At 36.6% G+C, this 19240-nt stretch overlaps 1 protein-coding gene across 3 annotated transcripts in view; it reads right to left on the bottom strand.

The window, feature by feature from the left end:
- The window catches only part of pign (phosphatidylinositol glycan anchor biosynthesis, class N), a 283091-nt gene that overhangs the window by 83846 nt on the left and 180005 nt on the right, over positions 1 to 19240 (bottom strand). For all 3 annotated transcript variants that reach the window (XM_039753344.1, XM_039753343.1, XM_039753345.1), the window contains one exon: positions 10254 to 10365. In XM_039753344.1, coding sequence (XP_039609278.1) covers positions 10254 to 10365 — 112 coding nt within the window. The remainder of the gene's footprint in view (positions 1 to 10253; positions 10366 to 19240) is intronic.

The following is a 19240-nucleotide window of genomic DNA, read 5'->3' as shown; positions in this document are numbered from 1 at the left end:
TGAAAAGACAAAAGAGTTGATTGTTGACTTCAGGAAGACCAAGGCTGCCCATCTTCCACTCAGCACTGAAGGCGTCACAGTAGAGAGAGTGAAGAGCACCAAGTTCCTCGGTGTTCACATCACAGAGGACCTGTCTTGGATCAAAAACACCACCTATCTTACAAAAAGAGCCCAGCAGCGTCTCTACTTCCTGCGACGACTGAAGAAGGTGCACCTCCCCAAACCCATACTTACCACCTTCTACAGAGGCACCATAGACAGCGTCCTGATCAGCTACATCACAGTCTGGTATGGAAATTGCCATGCCTCCGACTGCAAAGCCCTTCAGAGGAGTGTGCGAACCGCTGAGCGTATTATTGGCAGTTCACTACCCAGTCTGCAGGAGATCTACACCTCACGCTGCCTTCATAAAGCCACTAGCATCATGGCTGATCCCCACCACCCCTCCCACCAACTGTTTACTCCTCTTCCATCTGGAAGACGACTCTGCAGCATCAGGAGCAGGTCTGCTAGATTGTGCAATAGTTTCTTTCCTCAAGCAGTCCGGCTCCTGAATACCATGCTGCCCTCTTCCACACTGGACTCTTTACTCCTTACACTCTCTGGATTACATAGCTAGCAAAATACCAGCTTATGGAGAAGTAGTGTGTTAAAGAAGCAATGAAAAGAAAAGGAAACATTTTGAAAATAACGTAACATGATTGTCAATGTAATTGTTTTGTCACTGTTGTGAGTGATGAGTGTTGTTGTCATATATATATATTTACACACACACACATAAACATATATATATACATATCTATACATATACACATATATACATACATATATATATATCTACATATATACACATACATATACATACACACATACATACATACACACACATATATACACACAAATACATATATATATATATACATACACACACATATATAAAACATATATATACATATACATACATATCTACATATATACACACACAGCTATTTAGTATCAGTGCAATACGCTGCTTGTTAAAATGGATAACTCCGCTCTTACGTGCAAGTCTGCGTGGATATTATGAACTATCGTATTTGTTCAAGTTCTATTTAAATTTTAAATAGAAGGAATTTTTATTTAGTCGACAGAAATATCTTTGGTAGGAATGGTAAAACAGACAGGAATATTATTCCTGAATAAATCAACTCAAACCTTAAACAACTTATAATATTTTGCTCTCCATAAAATATATCCTGTCTAAATTATACCAGTTAGAAATAAAGTAAACATTAAAAGAACAAACATTCAAATTTCTTTACTCTTATGTAATTTTATATAAAAATAAACTTAGATTTTAAATATCCCAAAAGATTTTGCTCTCCATAAAAATATATCCTGTCAAAATTATACAAATTCAAATATGAACATGCTGCATAACAAAACCTGGAAATATAAATAAAATGTGTTCCTTTCAGCAATAACAAATCAAATCATTCAGTTGTCTTTGCTCATATGTCATTTTAGAGCTGGGCGCCTGGCATCTTTTTGGCAACAAGTTCGTTTCTGTTTGGTGTGAGGTTCTGTGTTGTGGAGATTCTCAGGATGGATTGCAGGTGCTCATCAGTGAGGCGACTCCTGTGTGCTGTTTTGTTAGTCTTTATCACTGAGAAGAGCTTCTCACACAGATATGTGCTACCAAACATGCACAAGGTTCGAGCCGCATGTAGGCGGACTTTTTGTTCTTCAAAGTCACCAAAGCGCCGTGCAAACTCAGTGCGCTCAGTTTATCAGCAAAGTGCGTGTTGGGAACACCGTAGTGACGACTTGGTTTAACATTACTTGGCAACAGGGAAAGTGGGGCATGTTGCACTGGTGCATTTGTGTCTCCCATAAAAGCAGCTTCACTTGAAATCACTTTGTGATTGTGCGCGGTAAAAGCGTCCGCTGAAGTGTCAGATTCTTATTTAATTATTCTGCTTTCTGTATCTTCTGCATTGCATTCAGGTTACCCTGATGTTTTGTCTCATAGTGCCGTCTTAGATTAAATTCTGTAATTACAGCCACATTAGCTCCACAAATGAGACACGGGGGTTCAGTAAACATATACTCAGCCTCCCATCGGTTTTAAAGGCTCTATTTTCAGAATCAACTTTTCTCTCCAGCATCGTGAGCTAGCCGCAATAACTTGCAGCATCATAAGCTAGACTTGATTAGCGCGGTAAGTGTTAACAAGGCAGCTGAAGCGCTGCATTATGGGATCTGTAGTTTATTGTGTTACCAGCGCTTCATATACCTGGGCCATTAATAACAATAATACAGTATATAAAATGATCTGCGGGCGGATATAATTACGCCCGGGCGGATGTGGCCCGTGGCCCTTGAGTTTGACAAATATGGACTAAATAGAACTTGAAAAGATATATTTTTGAAATGTGATCGCGCAATTCAGATAGAGTTGGCGCGCTACAGCCTGCATCCTCCCCTCCCTCGCTCTTACTTTTTACCGTTCATCTAATGAATACACTGAGTATGGCTTTACCAAAACAATCATTGATGGCGAATAAAGTATCCATTATTGAGTATGTAGATCGGATATATATATATACATATATATATATACCAGCGTATAGCGAGAAGTAGTGTGTTAAAAAGCTAGAAAAGAAAAGGGAACATTTTAAAAATAGCGTAACATGACTGTCAATATACAGTATTTGTTTTGTGAGTGTTACTGAGTGTTGCTGTCATCAAGGATTTGATTATCATTATTTCTTTCAATCAGGTCGTATTTGTAGGATGTGTTGTGTTCAAGTTACATTCCGTGTTTGTCAATCGTTGTAAAGATGACAGGTTTCATTCATCGATTCGTTTCTTACTGCATCAATAAACAGCTCGTCTTCTTCTTTATCTGAGACCTGACACACTGCATGCGGGTTTTTTTACACTGTCTTCCTTTAGCGGGACATTGACTTTTCCACCGTGTGCTTTGTTTCCGCAGTAGCTGGATTTATGAATATGCTTATCAGGCGCTTCATATTTTTGCTGCCTTTTCAATTGTGTAATTGGTTTTGTTCAGCGCTCTTTGGAACTGTTGCCTTTTATCTGTGCACTGCGTCAGTTCCGTGAGCCTCGGTGTACATGCATCGAAGGTTCCCAGCTGTGCTGGTGCCATCTCGTGCTATGTCCATGGCTGTATTTAATGTTACCTTAGTCCTGGCACTTAAAACTTTCTCTCGCAGTTTAGCTGAGTTTGTGTCAAACACCACCCTGACCATCTCGTCTTCCTCTCCATAAGCACAGTCCTTCACCCGTGAATATTTAGTGGGAGTTTGCTATTGGATTGCGCTGACGGACGACCTTATATGGGCAGGCACTAAATTACAAGCGCCAGCGTAAGCCTGTCTATGAACTTAATTTAAAGTGTAGGTTTACATGTGCTTTGTTTCAGTAGCAGAACTCATGAATATGGTTGTATATGTCACTTTCGCTTCGCTTCTTATTGTTTAGCTGCCTTCTCAATTATATAATGCATGTTTTCTTCAGCGCTTTTGGAGGTCTTCCTGGTTTTCTATGTACTGCGTGATTACGTGGGAGGCGTGATGATGTCACGAAACTCCGCCCCGGCGTTCAAGCTCATCTCCATTACAGTAAATGGAAAAACAGCTTCCAGTTATGACCATTACGCGTAGAATTTCGATATAAAACCTGCCCAACTTTTGTAATGAAGCTGTAAGGAATGAACCTGCCAAATTTCAGCCTTCCACCCACGGGGAAGTTGGAGAATTAGTGATGAGTCAGTGAGTGAGTGAGTGAGTGAGTGAGGGCTTTGCCTTTTATTAGTATAGATATATATATAAATATAAATATATATATAAATATATATATATATATAAATATATATATATAAATATATATATATATATAAATATATATATATATATATAAATATATATATAAATATATATATATATATAAATATATATATAAATATATATATATATATATATATATATATATATATATATATATATATATATATATATATAATCTTTGTTATTGCACCTTTTGACTCCGGAGGACGATATTTTGTCTTACTGTGTACTTTAAGTATATTGTTAGGATGACAATAAAGCTCTACTTGACTTAACTTGACTTTAAGCCCATTGTTCCCACAGTAGGCTGCAACTCCCAATGCCTTTATACTGGACAAAGACGGCTCATATAATCAATAGACTCATGCCATTAATAAACCTTAAGGATGAATTCACACAGTATAGCATTAGGTGGCAATATCTATTTTGATTTTTTTTTTATCCTACTGTTAGTATTTCTATATGATGTATTCCATATGCATATATAGTACTATACATGAAGTGTGTTCATTTAAAGTTTGAATGTTTGTTTTTTATTGCTCACATTAGTAATTTAGGTCTGTTGTGTAGTTGTGCTCAGTTGTGTATTGTTGCTACATGTTTATTCAGTAGTAGGACCCTAAATAAAATGCTATTTGTTGTATTATAAAGTATAGTGACAATAGATTAAACAACAGAACTGCACAAGTTTGCCCAGCTGACATTGGACTGCAAGAAGCAAGCCCCCTGTGAATGTGAAAGCAGGCATGATGAGGGTCCCACTGCCAACTCAGTAATTTTGCATGTTACTGTACTTAAAAGAAACTCAAAGGCCTTCCCAGTCAATGTGATTTTCTTTAGAAAAATCAATAATCAAAAGATATAAACATTAAAAGAATATCACAGACCACTAACCAAACACCACTGTAGTGGTCCAGCATTCTGATGGGATTTTAGTGGGTCACTTTGACCATGTATTCCAGAAAGTTTGCAGTGATTTCACATGCAGGTCTGTCTCTATCACGTTTTCATGTCCCCCATATGTCTATATGAGTTTATGACCACACTGCTGTAACATGACAGTCATTTTAAGTGTTCTCTTAAACTGGAACAGCACATCTGACTGCAGGTGTAGTCTGGCTGCCCTATCTATGAATGCTGAATGGATGGGTTCTGGGGCTTTTGATGCTGAGTGGGAGGGAATAAGCAGGACAAAAATAATTTAAATATTCAATAAAGCAAATACACTAATAATTATTCACAATGCATTAGATAAAATGCTGAATTTTTATTGAATTTAAATTGAGATGTGTCTTTTGTTGCAATTTAGACACGAAGGGATCATCTTCCTCAAAGATCGTTTTTTTAAAACAGGAAAATATTTGCTTATTTCTAATTCCAGATTTTGGGATGAACTTGTCTTGCATCGTATGTAAATGTTTTTAAAGCGGTTCTGCTGCTCTTTCCTCTCTGTCTTCACACCTAAAAGCTTATTCCAGTTTATTCCTTTTATACTCTGCCGCATCTGTTTCTCCTCACTCTTCCAAAACACTGAGAATTGTATGATATTTTGGTCACTTGACCCCAGTAGTCCAATCATATGCACACCCTCAATTATTACAAAATAGTAACTGCAGACAGGCTCCCCTCTCACTGATGTGTTATTAAACAGTCACTGATTATGTCTAAAAACAGTCTTTCATGACTAGAAAATCCTCCTGCAAACTTGTTAATTTTAATATTAGTAAATTAAATTGCTGTCTGAATTGGGGCTCTATAACACGCTCCTAAAATAAGGTCTCTTGCCCTAATGCTTTACAGACAAATCCAGACAACCTTACTAAGGTGGGCTCATCATCTAAATGAAGAGGCCTTGCATTTAAATTCAATTTGACAAAAAAAGCAACATCCTCCCCCTCCTTTTATTTTCTGTCTGAATTTCCTATTAAATGTCTAACCCTCGATGTTGCACTCATACCCATCTTTGTTATTTAGCCAGGTTACAATTATTGCTGTAATATCATAATTATGCTTAGCTAAATCTCTCTATTAGAAAAAAAAAAAAATCTTGGGAGAGAGATGTAGCTCGCCAGATGATCCGATCGCATCTCCTAAGCATGTGTTCAATTCCCAAACAAACCAACCGCCCTCCCAATGTTACAAGCGGCAGAGACGTGAAGTGGTGAAAGGACAAATGCTGTACAGGCTTTTAAATGATTGCCATGCAGCGCGAGAAGCAGAACACACAGCTCGCCAGCAGCAGACAGCAGCTGATCCAACTCCTTAGCATGCGTTCAGCACCCCCCTTCACAATGCGAGCAGTGTTATACGTCCCGCGATAAAGACATTGTGACAGATAAAGTGCACAAAGCACCCTCCACTCCACTATACTCATACACTAAACAATAATCAATAGAATCCTCCAACTCCCAGACGCGTTGCCACCCTTCCTCCCGACTCAGCTCAATCCTGGGATCTCCCACAGTCCTTTAAATAGTTCTTGACCCGGAAGTGTTTCTGAACCCTCAGTCCATGTGACTTCTTCGCACTTCCGGGTCAGATCAAAACTCCTCCTCTTCATCCCCAAGTACATCATTTCCCATGTCACTGTGACTAAGACGTACTTCTGGGTTATAGGGAGAATAACAGTCTCTGGGCCTCCCTGCAGCGTCCTCTGGTGGCCCCCAGGGTATCCAGCAGGGCTGTGAAGGAAAATTCCAATGTCCATGACTCCCTGCTGGTATTTGGGGCACCTCCATGCTGCAGGTAGGGCTCCATCTGGCGGCTTGGGGGTATTGGCTGGGATGACTGGCCGGCCATAGTCCACAACATTTAACCACACCCAGGGCCAGAAATAAAGGACAAAGAGTAGATGACAAAGTAGAATGTCGTAAAGAATTAAAAAATGTTGGCGTGGTACACATGCACAGCAGGTCTTCTCGGAAGAGACTTTGAAGTCCCGCGAGACTACTTGCATGTCACGCCGTACTTACAAACAATTTCTTGGAGACACTTTTAACGTCCCGCGAGACAAAGAAGTGAGAGAAAAGGACTGCTGCTGTACAGGCTTTTAAACGATCGACGTGCAGCGCAACATGCAGATCACGCAGCACACCACAAGCAGCAGCAGCTGCTGTACAGGCTTTTAAATGAACGAGGCACAGTGCAACATGCAGATCATGCAATACAGAACAAGCAGCAGCCGGCTTAAAGGACGGCTGCTGTACAGGCTTTTAAATGATTATTAGGTGTGCAAAAGAAATAAAGTTGTCATTGTCTCCATGTTTTTGTAGATTTTTCACAACAATATGGAATTTTACTGTCACATCATGTGACACAGGGTGGCATGTTGGCACAGTTGTAGTGCTGCTGCCTTGCAGTAAGGTGACCAGGTTTGCCATCCCAGGTCTTCCCTGCGTGGAGTTTGCATGTTCTCCCCTTGTCTGTGTGGGTGTCCTTCCGGGTGCTCCAGTTTCCTCCCACTGTGCAAAGACATGCAGGTTAGGTGAATTGGTGATGCTAAACTGGGCCTTGTGTGTGTTTGCCCTGCGATGGACTGGTGCCCTGTCCAGGGCTTGCTCCTGCCTTGTGTGCTATGCTAGCTGGAACAGGCTCCAGCTCTGTATATGACCCTGGTCTGGATTAAGCTGGTTAGAAATTAACATGTCATCATGTGACACAGGTTTGTAGATTACATGAATCAGAAATTCTAATCTTGTCCAATTGTTTGTGTGTGTGTGTGTGTGTGTGCGTGCATGAAATAATAAAATTTGGACGTTGACAGACATCCCATTTGGGTTTGCTTTCTGCCCTGCTTGCAATGCTGCAAGAGTAGGCCCCAGCACCTTTGCTCTTTAACTGTACTAAGTGAATACATGGATGAATAGATGGATTTCTTTTGCTGAACAGTTGGGCAACATGGTGCCTGATGGGAAGTGCCTTTGCTTTATCGATCCAGCAATCTGAGTTTTACTACCACACCTAACAGTTGTACATGTGAACTCTGCATGATCTCCCTATGTGGAGAATTTGCCCTTCTGTTACAAAAATACATACAGGTTAGGTTGATTTATGATTCATAACTGGCCCCAGTATGTGAATGAGTGGGTCATGCGTTAGACTGCCACCTTAATAATAATAATACATTTTATTTATATAGCACCTTTCCCATGCTCATACCGCTTGCCCAGAATTTGGCTGTCTGACCCTGAATTGGATTAAGTGGTTTTGAGAGTAAATTATGTGTTATTTACATATATAAATATTATATAATTATAATATATATACTATATTATATAATTATATATATATAATTAAATTTATATATAATTATGCCATCGGACCTTACTTATTCTATGTTAATTAAAGTTGACTTATTTTTATTTTTTATTGTGTCTTCTATTTTTCTATTCTTCATTTTGTAAAGCAGTTTGAGCTACATTTTATGTATGAAAATGTGCTATATAAATAAATGTTGTTGTTGTTGTTATGTCAGTTGTCTGAGAGTATTGGTAGGTTACCAATAAATAAATAAATACAGTATTCTTAAAAGTAATAGGAAGATTAAAAAAACATTTGGATAAAAAAGAATTTAAAAAATTATCTTTACATTACTAACACTTGAAATTATAATATACAGTACATGTTTAACCCAAAAATTCCTGCACTGGAAATCCACATTCAGTTTATAAAAGCTGTATATAGTGCCTTTCATAGCAATTACAAATTGTGTTACAAAGCAGTTGACACGATACAAATATGCATGTTTGGAAAATTAAACACAGGTATACTTAAAAAGATAACTATATGTTTAACTAAATTGAAAATTAGAAAAGCTTTACAATGAAGAAAACTTTATTAAATAAGTTTCCAGACAGACTTCCATCTAGGGGGTGCTCCAACGGCAAATAGCAGCCCTGAAGCAGTCTTCTGAAGAATTATCCTCTGCAAAACCTTACCGGAAGTGCCAGTTAACAAAGTGTTTTCAAGTTACAAAGATCCCCAAATTTATTTCTTATAACACACAAAAATACTCAGAAAAAATGTTTTTAGGGAATATATGTGTCAAATCACAATAGACTTGAGCACACCTGTTTGTTATTAAACAAATAAAAATCGTTATAAAGCAGTTTTCAAAATGTTCACGTTGTGCACATTGGTAACCTCATTAGAAAACAAAAATATTAATAACTTTAAAAATATAAAGGAAAATTCAATTGCTTTTGGAAGGCTGAGACATACAGGTATTCTGCACAAACTGTGCAAAAATCAAAGCAATCGGTGACGTAATTTTAATGTTATTTAGGCATCTCCAAGCAAGTGCACTTTGGGTGACAGGTCAATCAGAAGGCTAAGACCTTGTAGGGCATTTTTTGGAGCAATGTGATCGGCAATTTTAAAGGTTGTTGACTTATTAGATAATTATGTGTCAATTAATAATCACATGTCTTCCCCCAGATAACTGCAAGTTTTAACACTTTTTTCATGTTTTATGAGCAAGAAAACAGGTATGAAACTTTGGTACCTTTTGCAACACAAAAATACAAATAAAAAAAAATATATATATTCTAGAAAAAAATGGTCATTCAGTCGAAGAGCAGATTAACTTAAATGCAAACAACGCAAATCCTGCTCTGAAAAACAAATTCAGTCATTTTTATGTGGAAAAGGTAGCACTACAGTGCATCTACAGATAGATAGACAGACAAGTCTACTAGCATACTTTTATAATAATATAATGTAATTATAACTTATTTCAACAACAACTTTCATTACATTTAAAGTTAAACAGTTTTGTTGGATTTTTTCAAAGTTCAGCTATTCTAAAGGCTACTTATTTAAAGGTATCCTCAGATATTATTTATAAAGTAGAACATTAATTTGGTCAATGTTGCTGCCTTAACTCTTAACTTTCTGAACTTTAACCAGCTTATATTTTTAACAGCATTTCTGGCAGTTGTCTACCGCAACATATCATAACAGGTAAGTCTGAGTGAGGCTGCACAATATACTAAACAAAAATATTGCATAGAAAAAATACAACAACTGAAATACAAGACACATGGCTCACTTGAAAGCAATAAATTAAAAAAAAGTCTTAAACACTGCATGAATTACCCACTAACATGGGAAAACATGAAGCTTTACAGCCAGCCTCAAGATTCTCGTTTGGAAAACTAATTAAAAATATATTGGCATTGTCATATTAACAGTACAGTGTAATATATGCAGTAAAGACATTTTTATCTATAAATAATCTGCAGTAAAAATGATATACTTGAATATTTTGAATTAAATTTAAAGCAAAATTTTCTTAATTACATTTCAGAAAATAAATAATGCAAAATAAATAATTTTTAAAAATTATTTCAGTAAATTAAATGTTATTCAAACACAATTCAACAGCAAAACACTGTAGCTGACCTGGAAAAAGAGGATATCCAAATCCCTTCTGTGTTGTGCAGACTTACTAATATTCCATAAGATTACAATACAAAATACACCAATAATGACAGCTGCCATTCCAGCAATGGTCCTAAAAAACAGGAAAACAGCACACACATTAACAACTCAAAATTTAACAAATGATATTACAATTTTCATTAAGTTGCAGTCGCAATATTTTTTCCAACTTCAAAAACCCAATAACTGCTTTCGACTATGACCCTACAGCCCTGTTCAACTGCCCATAACTCACTAAGATTATGTAAATAGAGGATATGACTGAAAATCGCTAGAAAACTCACATAGTGTGACACCGTGTTTATTGATTAACTGTTATTTATATGTTTATTTTTTTTATATGTACTGTATGTTTTGTTTTGATATTGCTACAAGTTTATTATCCTATTTATCCTAAATTGGAATAAGAGGAATAAAATTCCTATTTTTTTGTGTGTCTGCTGTAGATAGGTGCACTTTGATGTTTCTGTGCCATCAACAGTCGAAACAAATACTTTTCATTGTATCATAAGACACACTGAGAAAAATTTAAACTGGAGTCAGCAATCTTCTTCAGTACTTGAAATTTTTCTATATAAACAATGTTATTAGAACACACCTCTGAATTAATCAACAAGGTACCTGGCACATGTTAAATTATTTCAGATGTTTCCGTTATATCTATAATCTTTTTTGCAAGCATATAATAATCACATTTTAATTTTCTAGATTAACAAACACTTAAGATTTTCTGATTGTTATTACAGTTTAATAACTTCAATTTTAAACAGTCCACACCATACTGGAAGCAATGATAAAGAAAGTAAAAGATAATGCAAGGCAAAAATGACGTCCGCTGAATCCACTGAGAAATTATGGTGTATACTAGCAGAATACCCGCGCTTCGCAGCGGAAAACTAGTGTGTTAAGGAAGTTATGAAAAAGAAAAGGAAAAATTTTAAAAATAACGTAACATGATTGTTAATGTAATTGTTTTGTCATTGATATGAGTGTTGCTGTCATATCTATCTATCTATTATATATATATACTAGCAAAATACCAGCTTCTTGTGAGAAGTAGTGTGTTAAAGAAGCAATGAAAAGAAAAGGAAACATTTTGAAAATAACGTAACATGATTGTCAATGTAATTGTTTTGTCACTGTTGTGAGTGATGAGTGTTGTTGTCATATATATATATATATATATATATATATATATATATATATATATATATATATATTTACACACACACATAAACATATATATATATACATATCTATACATATAGACATATATACATACATATATATCTACATATATACACATACATATACACACACACACAAATCCATACACACATACATACATACACACAAATACATATATATATACATACACACACACATATATATACATACACACACACATATATAAACATATATATACATATACATACATATCTACATATATACACACACAGCTATTTCGTATCAGTGCAATACGCTGTTTGTTAAAACGGATGACTCACGCTTTTACGTGCAAGTCTGCGTGGATATTATGAACTATCGTATTTGTTCAAGTTCTATTTAAATTTTAAATAGAAGGAATTTTTATTTAGTCGACAGAAATATCTTTGGTAGGAATGGTAAAAACAGACAGGAATATTATTCGTGAATAAATCAACTCAAACCTTAAACAACTTATAATATTTTGCTCTCCATAAAAATATATCCTGTCTAAATTATACAAGTTAGAAATAAAGTAAACGTTAAAAGAACAAACATTCAAATTTCTTTACTCTTATGTAATTTTATATAAAAAATAAACTTAGATTTTAAATATCCCAAAAGATTTTGCTCTCCATAAAAATATATCCTGTCAAAATTATACAAATTCAAATATGAACATGGTGCATAACAAAACCTGGAAATATAAATAAAATGTGTTCCTTTCAGCAATAACAAATCAAATCATTCAGTTGTCTTTGCTCATATGTCATTTTAGAGCTGGACGCCTGGCATCCTTTTTTGGCCACAGGTTCGTTTCTGTTTGGTGTGAGGTTCTGTGTTGTGGAGATTCTCAGGATGGATTGCAGGTGCTCATCAGTGAGGCGACTCCTGTGTGCTGTTTTGTTAGTCTTTATCACTGATAAGAGCTTCTCACACAGATATGTGCTACCAAACATGCACAAGGTTCGAGCCGCATGTAGACGGACTTTTTTTGTTCTTCAAAGTCACCAAAGCGCGTGCAAACTCAGTGCGCTCAGTTTATCAGCAAAGTGCGTGTTGGGAACACCGTAGTGACGACTTGGTTTAACATTACTTGGCAACAGGGAAAGTGGGGCAAGGTGCACTTGGTGCTTTGTGTCTCCCATAAAAGCAGCTTCACTTGAAATCACTTTGTGATTGTGCACGGGTTAAAACGTCCGCTGAAGTGTCAGATTCTAATTTAATTATGCTGCTTTCTGTATCTTCTGCATTGCATTCAGGTTACCCTGATGCGCCTCCCACGTAATCACGCAGTACATACAAAACCAGGAAGACCTCGAAAAAGCGCTGAAGAAAACATGCATTATATAATTGAGAAGGCAGCGAAACAATAAGAAGCGAGCGAGTGACATATACAACCATATTCATGAGTTCTGCTACTTGGAAACAAAGCACGATGTAAACCTACACTTTAAATTAAGTTCATAGACAGGCTGCGCTGGCGTTTGTAATTTAGTGCCTGCCCATATAAGGCCGTCCGTCAGCGGCAATCCAATAGCAAACTCCCACTAAATATTCACGGGTGAAGGACTGTGTTTATGGAGAGGAAGATGAGATGGTCAGGGTGGTGTTTGACACAAACTCAGCGAAACTGCGAGAGAAAGTTTTAAGTGCCAGGACTAAGGTAACATTAAATACAGCCATGGACATAGCGAGATGGCACCAGCACAGCTGGGAACCTTCGATGCATGTACACCGGCGGCTCCGTGAACTGGCGCAGTGCACAGATAAAAGCAACAGTTCCAAAGAGCTGAACAAAACCGAATTACACAATTGAAAAGGCAGCAAAAATATGAAGCGTCTGATAAGCATATTCATAAATCCAGCTACTGCGGAAACAAAGCACACGGTGGAAAAAGTCAATGTCCGCTAAAGGAAGACAGTGTAAAAAAACCCGTGCATGCAGTGTGTCAGGTCTCAGATAAAGAAGAAGACGAGCTGTTTATTGATGCAGTAAGAAACGAATCGATGAATGAAACCTGTCATCTTTACAACGATTGACAAACACGGAATGTAACTTGAACACAACACATCCTACAAATACGAACCTGATTGAAAGAAATAATGATAATCAAATCCTTGATGACAGCAACACTCAGTAACACTCACAAAACAAATACTGTATATTGACAGTCATGTTACGTTATTTTTAAAATGTTCCCTTTTCTTTTCTAGCTTTTTAACACACTACTTCTCGCTGCGATACGCGGGTATATATATATATATATATATATATATATATATATATATATATATATATATATACCCGATCTACATACTCGAATAATGGATACTTTATTCACCATCAATGATTGTTTTGGTAAAGCCATACTCAGTGTATTCATTAGATGAGCGGTAAAAAGTAACAGCGAGGGAGGATGCAGGCTGTAGTGGCGTCAACTCTATTTGAATTGCGCGATCACATTTGAAAAAATATATCTTTTCAAGTTCTATTTAGTCCATATGTGTCAAACTCAAGGGCGCGGGCCACATCCGGCCGGCGTGTAATTATATCCGGCCCGAGATCATTTTATATACTGTATTATTGTTATTAAAGCCGGGTATATGAAGCGCTGGTAACACAATAAACTACAGATCCCATAATGCAGCGCTTCAGCCGCCTTGCGAACAAGTTATTGCGAAGCTAGCTCACATGATGCTGAAGAGAAAAGTTGATTCTGAAAATAGAGCCTTTAAAAACCGATGGGAGGCTGAGTATATGTTTACTGAACCCGTGTGTCTCATTTGTGGAGCTAATGTGGCTGTAATTACAGAATTTAATCTAAGGCGGCACTATGAGATAAAACATCAGGGTAACCTGAATGCAATGCAGAAGATACAGAAAGCAGCATAATTAAATAAGAATCTGACACTTCAGCGGACGTTTTAACCCGTGCACAATCACAAAGTGATTTCAAGTGAAGCTGCTTTTATGGGAGACACAAATGCACCAGTGCACCTTGCCCCACTTTCCCTGTTGCCAAGTAATGTTAAACCAAGTCGTCACTACGGTGTTCCCAAATCGCACTTTGCTGATAAACTGGCGCACTGAGTTTGCACGGCGCTTTGGTGACTTTGAAGAACAAAAAGTCCGTCTACATGCGGCTCGAACCTTGTGCATGTTTGGTAGCACATATCTGTGTGAGAAGCTCTTCTCAGTGATAAAGACTAACAAAACAGCACACAGGAGTCGCCTCACTGATGAGCACCTGCAATCCATCCTGAGAATCTCCACAACACAGAACCTCACACCAAACAGAAACGAACCTGTGGCCAAAAAAGGATGCCAGGCGTCCAGCTCTAAAATGACATATGAGCAAAGACAACTGAATGATTTGATTTGTTATTGCTGAAAGGAACACATTTTATTTATATTTCCAGGTTTTGTTATGCAGCATGTTCATATTTGAATTTGTATAATTTTGACAGGATATATTTTTATGGAGAGCAAAATCTTTTGGGATATTTAAAATCTAAGTTTATTTTTTATATAAAATTACATAAGAGTAAAGAAATTTGAATGTTTGTTCTTTTAACGTTTACTTTATTTCTAACTTGTATAATTTAGACAGGATATATTTTTATGGAGAGCAAAATATTATAAGTTGTTTAAGGTTTGAGTTGATTTATTCACGAATAATATTCCTGTCTGTTTTTACCATTCCTACCAAAGATATTTCTGTCGACTAAATAAAAATTCCTTCTATTTAAAATTTAAATAGAACTTGAACAAATCTGATAGTTCATAATATCCACGCAGACTTGCGTAAGCGGAGTCATCCGTTTTAACAAACAGCGTATTGCACTGATACGAAATAGCTGTGTGTGTATATATGTAGATATGTATGTATATGTATATATATGTTTATATATGTGTGTGTGTATGTATATATATGTGTGTGTGTATGTATATATATATGTATTTGTGTGTATGTATGTATGTATGTATGTGTGTATGGATTTGTGTGTGTGTGTATATGTATGTGTATATATGTAGATATATATGTATGTATATATGTGTATATGTATAGATATGTATATATATATATATATATATGTTTATGTGTGTGTGTAAATATATATATATATATATATATATATATATATATATATATATATATATATATATATATGACAACAACACTCATCACTCACAACAGTGACAAAACAATTACATTGACAATCATGTTACGTTATTTTCAAAATGTTTCCTTTTCTTTTCATTGCTTCTTTAACACACTATCATGCTAGAAGTTGGTATTTTACTATATATATATATATATATATATATATATATATATATATATATATATATATACATACATACATACATACATACATAGATACATATATATATATATATATATATATATATATATATATATATATATATATATATATATATATATACATACACTAGCAAAATACCCACGCTTCGCAGCGGCGAAATACTGCATTCAAATTTTTATTATGAAGAAAATTAACCCTTTTTAAACTGAGGGAAAATATGCCAATAATTATTTGTTAAGGATCTCTTTATATACCACATTGTGAGTTCGGCCCTCCGGTTGTAATATGACCAAGCTGTGCGCTGAGCTTACTCTTGAACATGTAACGTACAGTTGGCCATGTGAACAGTAATCTTGTCTCATATCTCACAGCTTGGATTGCTGCTGCCATAATCGGTTTGAGTTTCATGGTTTGTTTCAATTACGACAGTATTTGCAGGATTTGTTGGGTTGAAGTGACATTCGGCATCTGTCAAGCGGTGTAAGCACACAACCGGTTTCATCGATAAAATCACATCCAGCTTTTGAGAGTTTAAACATTCATAAACATCAAAGTATCCATTACTGAAATCGTCACCTGTCAATCTAAGATGTTTAAGAGGCATTGGCGGTTGTGGAAAGGTGTAAAATATTTGGCCATTTCAGTACACTTGAAAGCGACAACCGAACAATTCAGCGGCAGCCATCAACTCACATGCAGAACCATAGGTGAAGGGTTTAAGCATTTCACTCTTCTAGTGCTCCTGCGTAGTATAATTATCTCCTGTACCGTCATCAGTCCACACCTTGAACCTGTCCCAGTCATTCAATGCATAAGACACAATGTTCCTCCGGATATCAAGAGTGAGCCTGATATGGCCGTGCAATATGTAACAAAGAGAATGAAAAAGGTAAGTGCCATCTCCGGGCATGGAAACCACTCGGTAAGTGACAGTTCTTTGATCGATAGTGATCATCTCGATAGACATGGTAATGGGGGTTGGAATGATAAAGGAAATGGGTAACTGAGCAATGTAAAGTAAGTCTAAAATACCTACACTAACTATAATTGTAAAAAATGAGCAATAAAACAGCGGAGAAGCCGTGGATTAAAAAAAAAAAAAGGCTGTAGTTATCAGTAGGGAGACGTGAATCCCGGGGCGAAGAAAGGAAGGGAATGTAGAGACCGGAGTGACGGACGGTTTTATATAGGCAGGCAGCAAACAACGTGGGAGGCGTTGGGATGGGGGACCCAACGCCACCTCACAAGGTGACCGAGGTGCAGGCTATGGACGTATATATGTACGCAAGTAGGATTCAGTTAGCGTTGGGAACCCGTGTACCAAATTTCTTGAAGATGGGCCCATAAGTAACAAAGACTGTTGAAAAGTTCAATATGGCGGCCGACAGTGGCATCATATCACCGAAATAAGTACCAAAATTCAGCCTTCTACCTACACGGGAAGTTGGAGAATTAGTGACGTTGGAAAGTTCAATATGGCGGCCGACAGTGGCGTCATACCACCGAAATAAGTATGTACATCAGTTTCGGTTAAGCGCAGGGAAGCCGCCTACCAAATTTCGTGAAGATGGGGCCATGAATAAGAAAGTTCAACATGGCGGACATTGTTGACCGTTACGTGTAGAATTTCGAAATGAAACCTGCTTAACTTTTGTAAGTGAGCTGTAAGGAATAAGCCTGCCAAATTTCAGCCTTCTACATACACGGGAAGTTGGAGAATTAGTGATGAGCCAGTGAGGGCTTTGCCTTTTATTAGTCTATCTATCTATCTATATATATATATATATATATCTCCTTTGGGGTGGGAGCAGCTGTTGCTGGGAGTGCCAGAATCCATCGAGGAAGAAAAATGAAAAAAAAAACTGATGACTCCTGCTCTTACGTGCACTTACTGTAGTGCTGCGTGGGTATTATGAAGTATCGAATCTGTTCAAGTTCAATTTAAATTTTAAATATAAGTAATTTTTATTTAGTCGACAGAAATATGTTTGGTAGGAACGAAAGGTAAATTTAGTCAGCATTGCATACATTTTTCTTCACCATAGAAATTTAAAGAGTAAATTCAACTTACATTCCTACCAAAGATATTTCTGTCGACTAAATAGAACCCTTATTATATCCAAATTCAAGCTATTGAGCTGTCGCCTGCCTGACTGGATATGTCACCCTCGCTTCGCTCTTAGTTTTTTACCGTTCATGTAATCATGTCTAGTCGCGAAAAAACTAGAACATGGAAGGAGGATCACACTGAGTATGGCTTTACCAAAATAATTATTGATGGCGAACAAAGTATCTATTATTCATAAAGCTTCAATTGGTGATCTCTTTTTCTGCGTTAACCACATATTTTTTCATACTTCTTCTCAAACCAAGGGGGTGCGAGGGTAAAATGAATTGGGAAGCGCTGATTTATATATATTGAATATAGCAAAATACCCGCACTTCGCAGCAGAGAAGTAGTGTGTTAAAGAAGTAATGAAAAAGAAAAGGAAACATTTCAATAATAACGTAACATGATTGACATTGTCATTGTCATGAGTGTTGCTGACATATATATATGTATATATATACTGCTCAAAAGAATTAAAGGAACACTTTTTAATCAGAGTATAGCATAAAGTCAATGAAACTTATGGGATATTAATCTGGTCAGTTAAGTTGCAGAGGGGGTTGTTAATGAGTTTCAGCTGCTGTGGTGTTAATGAAATTAACAACAGATGCACTAGAGGGGCAACAATGAGATGACCCCCAAAACAGGAATGGTTTAACAGGTGGAGGCCACTGACATTTTTCCCTCCTCATCTTTTCTGACTGTTTCTTCAATAGTTTTGCATTTGGCTACAGTCAGTGTCACTACTCCAGTTTTGATGTCACTACACTGGTTGCCTGTGTCAATCAGGATTGACTTTAAAATACTGCTTATGGTTTATAAAGCCTTAAATAATCTCGCTCCATCTTATATATCGGAATGCCTGACACGTTATATTCCAAATCGTAACCTTAGATCTTCAAATGAGTGTCTCCTTATAATTCCAAAAGCTAAACTTAAAAGAGGTGGTGAGGCGGCCTTCTGCTGTTATGCACCTAAAATCTGGAATAGCCTGCCAATAGGAATTCGCCAGGCAAATACAGTAGAGCACTTTAAAACACTGCTGAAAACACATTACTTTAACATGGCCTTTTTTAACTTCACTTTAAATTAATACTGATACTCTGTATGTTCAATTCTTCATAATAACTATTCACAGTGGCTCCAAAATCCATACTGACCCCTACTCTCTCTTCTGTTTCTTTTTCTGCTCAAAGCATCATGATGCACCAACATTGATGGACTGAAAGCCAGAAGTCTACGTGACCATCATCATCAGGTCCTTCCATGAAAACCCTAAATACAAAGAGGACTGTTTGAC

This window comes from Polypterus senegalus, chromosome 5 (assembly GCF_016835505.1).
Source record: "Polypterus senegalus isolate Bchr_013 chromosome 5, ASM1683550v1, whole genome shotgun sequence".
NCBI classification, from domain to species: Eukaryota; Metazoa; Chordata; class Cladistia; order Polypteriformes; family Polypteridae; genus Polypterus; species Polypterus senegalus.
This window is presented reverse-complemented; position numbering and strand designations above follow the sequence as displayed.